This window comes from Tiliqua scincoides, chromosome 3, assembly GCF_035046505.1.
Source record: "Tiliqua scincoides isolate rTilSci1 chromosome 3, rTilSci1.hap2, whole genome shotgun sequence".
NCBI lineage: Eukaryota > Metazoa > Chordata > Lepidosauria > Squamata > Scincidae > Tiliqua > Tiliqua scincoides.
Genome location: NC_089823.1, coordinates 63,087,597 through 63,093,809, shown reverse-complemented (window position 1 = coordinate 63,093,809; position 6,213 = coordinate 63,087,597). Strand labels below are relative to the sequence as shown.

The window sequence follows — 6,213 nt, the reverse complement described above, 5'->3', positions numbered from 1 at the left end:
AGCACCTTGTCAGTGTGTCATGAGATGAAAAAGGTTGAAAATAAAGTAGCTTATGTAGGTGAGTGCTGTGTTGTCTCCCCGGAGGAAAAAGATGTGGAGGGAGAGAGGAGAAGAGAGATTCTGTGAACAGCTTAGCAGCAAAGTCGTGGACGGTTGTGATAACAATTTGAGAAGAGCTTACTTCCTCCCAATATTGATGGAAATTTAAAAGATCTGTCTTTTCCTTACCCCAGCTGGCACAGTCTTAAAACAAAGACTTCTCTTTTACAAGGACACATGAATAAGTATCATCTCTCCATGGAATGGAGTGGGCTGCTATGTTTTCTCATGATGAGCCCTTCAGAATTGCTGTCCTTTCCCCAACAGAAAATGGCTTGCAGTGACATCTCCCATCTCTAATACCCTCTCCATAGATTTTCTTGTAGTTGGCTTGTCCTCAGAGTTCTCTGGTTCCCGTAACAACCACTGTTACCTATCAGGCAGTCTCTGTCCTACAGAGCTGGGCCTGTTCATTAGAGTCTGAAACCCACTGTTGAGGTCATAGAACTATTGATGTGCTGGGCGAGTCTGAGTTCTTCAAAATATATTGCCCTTGGCAATATGCCTGGTAGGCATATTCTGCCGAAACACATATTTCTAGTACCCATCTATTTCTCATTTTTGTTGTGTGTATCAAGAGGTGCAGTAAGTGTAGGCAGAGCACCAGATAAATACTTTCTTTTTATACCTGTTGCCCATTGTGTTTAAAACACACAGTACTGTATGTCATTTGAAGAACCCACGTTTAGGTTTGCATAACATGTCAACCTAGTCCTTTTACAACTACAAATTATGTGTTTTATAAAGGTAACATCTGCTAAATTAAGGAAACCAATAATAATCTGGCCTAGTGATTTTCTAACTTACTCTCAGGTGAATATATAACACATATGAACTCCTGGAGATTTTTCACAGCAAAGTCTGAGTCAGAGTTGCTCACTGGTTTCAGTGGAGCTTTAGCAAACAGTGAAGAAATGCTCTTATATAAACTTCATTCATTTTGATTGATCTTGTTGTAGCCTTTACATCCTTCTTCAGATGGATGAAGAAAGAGCACTGGGATGTGAGGGAGGTGTTGAACCCCTTCCCCTATACTGCCTTTCAGATCTAAATCACTCTTCCTCTTAGGGTGCAATCCTAATGTCAGTGCTTTCCAGCACTGACATAAGGTCAATGCAGCTTTGAGGTAAGGGAATAAACAGTCCCTTACTTTGAGGAGGCCTCCATGAGTGACACCCAACTGCAGGATGCAGCACACATCCCATTGGCACCACTATGCCAGTGCTGGAAAGTACTGACATAAGGGGCTAGGATTGTGCCCCAAGGCTGCTATTAGACCTCCTGGGGAAAAAAGGCAGGTATAATACAAGAATCTTTTTGCAGTGGGTCTTCTAGTAGATTTAAGCAGAGGGACTTTCAATCTGGAAAATGGCATGAGCAGAAAGGGTTAAATACCCTCACCCCCATAACTGCTGCTTCTGTCTGGTTTGGGCAAAAGAGACTACCTATGTTAACATCATAGCAGCTACCAGGATCTTACCACTAGAACAGTGGTTCTCAAACATTTTAGCACCGAGACCCACTTTTTAGAACGACAATCTGTCCAGGACCTACCAGAAGTGATATCATGGCCAGAAGTGACATCATCAAGCTGGCTGTGAAGTCATTGTGATGCTAGAGCCGGCTGCTTTCCTGAGAATGCAGCAATGTTGCGTTATTTCTCAATCCTTTTCCAATAGCAAAGTGAATCAGTCAGAAAAAAGCCTATGTACAACCTTGACACAAGCAAAATCACCACACAGCCCTCTCCCTTTCCAACACCCCATCTTCCCATATTTTCAATGGCAGCTGTGCTAGATGTTCACGACCCACCTGAACTTGACTCACAACCCACCTTGTGGGTCCTGACCCACAGTTTGAGAAACACTGCACTAGAACAGTCATACAAATATGAACAATTCAAGCTCAATAGAGGCCATATCTTCTAGACTGCCGAGTGCTTAGTATCATAAGATAGGATTTCAAAAAGCCATGTGGCTTTTGTGAGGGAAAGACAGTTTTCCAGGGACACACGCAGTTACTTACATTTTACCATTATGGCATTTCTAGAACTCATCTGTAAGGACCTGAGTTAAAAATTCTGAAAATATTTGGAAAAATCAAGTATTTGACCTAGTAATAATACGTTATTCATCTTAGGCAATGTTTATACATTCCATGATGACAAAAGTGGGCAACTATCCACTATCTTCTTATGTTTTTCTTTGCCATATCAACTCCCCCCATGACTGTAAAAGTTTTCCATAAGAGCAAGAAAGTGAAATAAACATCAAAAGTGTGTCTAGTTCCAGTTTCAGACTATTTTCTGGCACCATCAGTCATATTTAGCATTCTGTAGTTCATATCACTCTAATATTTATTTATCATATGGCACTCTCATCACATTTCAATAAAAAAACTTATAGATTAAAATACAATATATAAAATGCAAAATCTAGAATATTAATAAAAATCTTACAAATTTGTGTCTGAGTTACAAATGTAATTTTTAACTTCATTTGTCACAGCCAGAAAATCAGCAAAATCTCCATTATAAGCTCCATTTTGGCAATCTGTCACTATAGAATAGTTTGCTTTTCAACCCCAAAGTCACATTTTTTTGACAGCTGCTTTGGTATATTTAAATTATACTTTGAAATCAGTCACCAGTCATCAGGTCAGGGTGAGACCATGCCCTGATGTTTACAGTATAATCGCAGCCATTTTGCGTTAGTTCCACTTTTTGATGATTTTCGGTATCTGTCAGTTCTCCAGTCCCTAACCTGTTGAAAAAGCAGGGGAGACCTGTGTCATCCTCATACTGCCAGCTCACCTTTCCTTAATTAACCCAGATATATTTTTTACATAAATCTAGTATCTTTTGAGGTTATAAATTAAGAAATATTGTTTCCATAATTCTTTTAAAAATGCTCTGATGACTTTACTTGTACTGCAATGCAACTTTGAAGGGTTTTTGTTTGTTTGTTTGCATTTTGTCTCTTACGATGTTGGCACTCAGCATTGACTGTTTCCTTTTATATCTGCTATGAAGGAAAACAAATACTGAGCTTGATATGAAGTACTGAAGGGCCTAACTAGGAATCAGTGGGATGTAAAGCTGCCACAAACTTGTGTCTTCCCCTGTGTGCCTCTCTGGTGAAAGAAACACATGATGTGACCCCTTTTTTGTTTTTTTGACCTTGCCTTGCCAGAGGTCAGTTTACTCTGGATGCATAATAATGTCATATAAGGTACCAGTGAGATACATGGAGAAGATGTAGAATGACAGGACCCCTGGCTTACGGCCCAATTCTATCTTCATTTACACTGCTGGAACATGTATTCCAGCAGCATAACGTGATTTCTGGGTGTCACAAATCAATCAATCCATGTGAATATTCTGAAGTCTGTGTGGAGCAAGTGGGTTATATGTTTCTTCTGTTTACACACACACACACACACACACACTTCCTTGTACAGTACTTATATGATTTTATTTTCTTGTGTCTACAGTTACCTTGGGGTCTGACCATCTGGTGCATACACTGGCTGTTAAAGGACATGATTCAAACTGTCCCCGATCCAGCAGCTCATATCAAGGTAAATTTCATGTTTACTGATAGGCAATGTTTTTGTTATACACTAAAACCACTAGAAGCAACAAGGGGCATGTTGGGCCATGAACATGGGTATAGGATTTTGGTGTGTGCTACTGCCATGATCTACCCCCCAACCCCTGCCTAGTCCCATCTCTGTCCCAAATCTGCCTAAAATCTTCCCCAAATCACCCATGAACCACCCGCACATCCACCTTACCTGCACTGGTATGGCGTCCAAGAGCTGCTGGTGCATGCAAGGGTCCTCCAGGCATTTGTGCCAGTGACCCAGCAGCATGTAACAGTGGTGCAGTTTACAATGCCATAAGAGGTTTTACAGCTGCAGTTTGGGAGATTTGTCATTATAAGCCCTCCATAAGATTGCGCTGTAAGAGAGAGATAATATAACTGACACATTGTTTTGTCTTTCTGAATTCAGTTTTACCATATAGAAAACATTAAGATTTTTAAAAGATCTCTCAGATATGTGGATAGTATATTGGTCACTAAACCACACAGAAATATGTTTTTATTTATGTCTGACATTTGGAATAAAAGTCCCTGTAGAATGAACACAATTCTTCCATTGCAGGATTAATTCCTTTTCATTCCTGGGTATATACTTCTGGAGCCACTCACAAAATTTGACTGAGATGTTAATGATACTTAAAAATATTCAAGATCAGTGAGCAAACAAGCCATTCCTCACTCTATAAATAGAATCAGGTCAAACCTGGCTTGCCTAAGGCCAAATGCAGTTGGTCCTCGTTATCTGCAGGAGCTCCATTTTTTATCTCCAGATCCACAGATAATCCACAGATAATGAAATCTTACAAGACCTCTGGATGCAACTGGAAGTGCTTTCCAGTCACATCCAAAGGTCTTCTGAGGTGTGGGGAGATAGTGCACGCATGGCCTTCCCATGCTTCAGAAGGCCTGCTGGAGCCTTCAGAAAGATACTTCAGATTTAGTGAAAAATCAGATGTGCCTTTCAGAAGTTTCTAGCAGGCCTTCTGAGGTGCAGAGAGGCTGCATGTGTCCTCCCCACACTTCAGAAGACCTCCCAGATGCAACCTCTGGTCACATCTGGGAGGTCCTCTGAAGTCCTCTGTCGCAGGCTTGAGATCCACAGTGAATCAAATCTGCAGATCACAAACCATCAGATACTGAGGACCAACCTGTAATGTTCATGACAGGGGTGAGATTTGAACTTAGAACTTAAATGTTCCCAACCTGAACCTCTTGGCAACTGTACTACAAGAATCCCATAAAAGCTCTTAAGAAATATTATTGAATCAATTTTCTGGAATAATATTTGTTACACTGCAAACGGGAAGAACATTCCCTTTGCCATTATTTCTTGAAATACTATGCATTAAATCAATATTTGTTTTGTATTGTTCTTATTCTTAAAAACTTAACCAGAACAATTAAATAGTTTAGAAAATGGAATTTTCATACACTATTTAGGGTGAGAAAGAAGACCACGAACATTTTCAGAAAGGTCAGAACTTTTGTTCTTTTGCAAGGGTAATACTAATTACCATTTACATTGGCTTTCATTTGACTTTTTTTGGTTTCACTGTTCATTAAAAACCAAGGGACGTAACTATAGTAACACACTGTACAAACAGTACCTCAGTGCAATGAAGTTCATTTGTGAAAAGATGGCACAAATGGAGAGTTGTACCAAGACTTGTTTTCAGTGATTTGATATGCAAAAGACCTTTTTATTACTTTCTTGGATAGAAGCAATAATCAACAAATAGGTCTTTTCCCTCTGAACTTTGTCAGAGTTTTCTAGGAGAGAGGATCATTTTTTTTGCTCATGGCCCCTTTCTGAGCTTCATTTGATCATACACCTGGCAGTTAACTTTGGATGACCTCCTCCAAAATGTACTGTGAAACTCTACTATTCCATTTTTCCCTTATTGCCCATAGATGTATGGTGTGGTCCCCTGGGGGACCATATGGCCCATGTTTAAATCACAGACCTACTTGGTTGACATTTCTGTTAATTAATTAACCAATACAGTTATCCTATGCACACTTTTCCCTGAAATCAATAAGGCTTACAGCCCATTCCTATTCAGGATTGGGCTGGCATGCAGCGGGGTTTATAATAGCGGGACACAGTTTTGTTGTGGGTTTTCACAGTGTGCTGCTGGCAGCCATTTTAGAAGCATTGCGCCAAATGGCAGCAGTGTGGGAGGCCCACTGTCATACCCAGGAAGCCAAGCCTGATGGCAGAGGGGGCAGGGGAGTGGCAGAACAGAGAGGAGAGGGGACAGGGCAGGGAGGAGGGTGGATTGAGGCCAGGAAAGGGGTGGTATCAGTGGCAGCAGTGCCACAGATATCCTGTCCCTCTTCACAACCTCAATCCCCCTTCCTGGGTCCACTCAGACTTGCACCAGCTACATCTCTGGCACAAATCTATGTAGACCCAGTGGGGCAGGGAAGTTTTACCCAAAGGAGACCCCCAGATCTGCCCCCTTCCATAGTATGCAGCTTGAACTTCAGTGCCATGACTGCATTGGGG

General features: G+C 41.0%; 1 protein-coding gene across 2 annotated transcripts in view; it reads left to right on the top strand.

The window, feature by feature from the left end:
- Positions 1-3,619: 3,619 nt before the first annotated feature.
- ERG (ETS transcription factor ERG) overlaps positions 3,620-6,213 on the top strand; it is a 104,570-nt gene continuing 101,976 nt past the window's right edge. For both annotated transcript variants that reach the window (XM_066620721.1, XM_066620719.1), the window contains exon 1: positions 3,620-3,678. In XM_066620721.1, the coding sequence (XP_066476818.1) occupies positions 3,640-3,678 (39 nt within the window). In that variant the 5' untranslated portion in view covers positions 3,620-3,639. The remainder of the gene's footprint in view (positions 3,679-6,213) is intronic.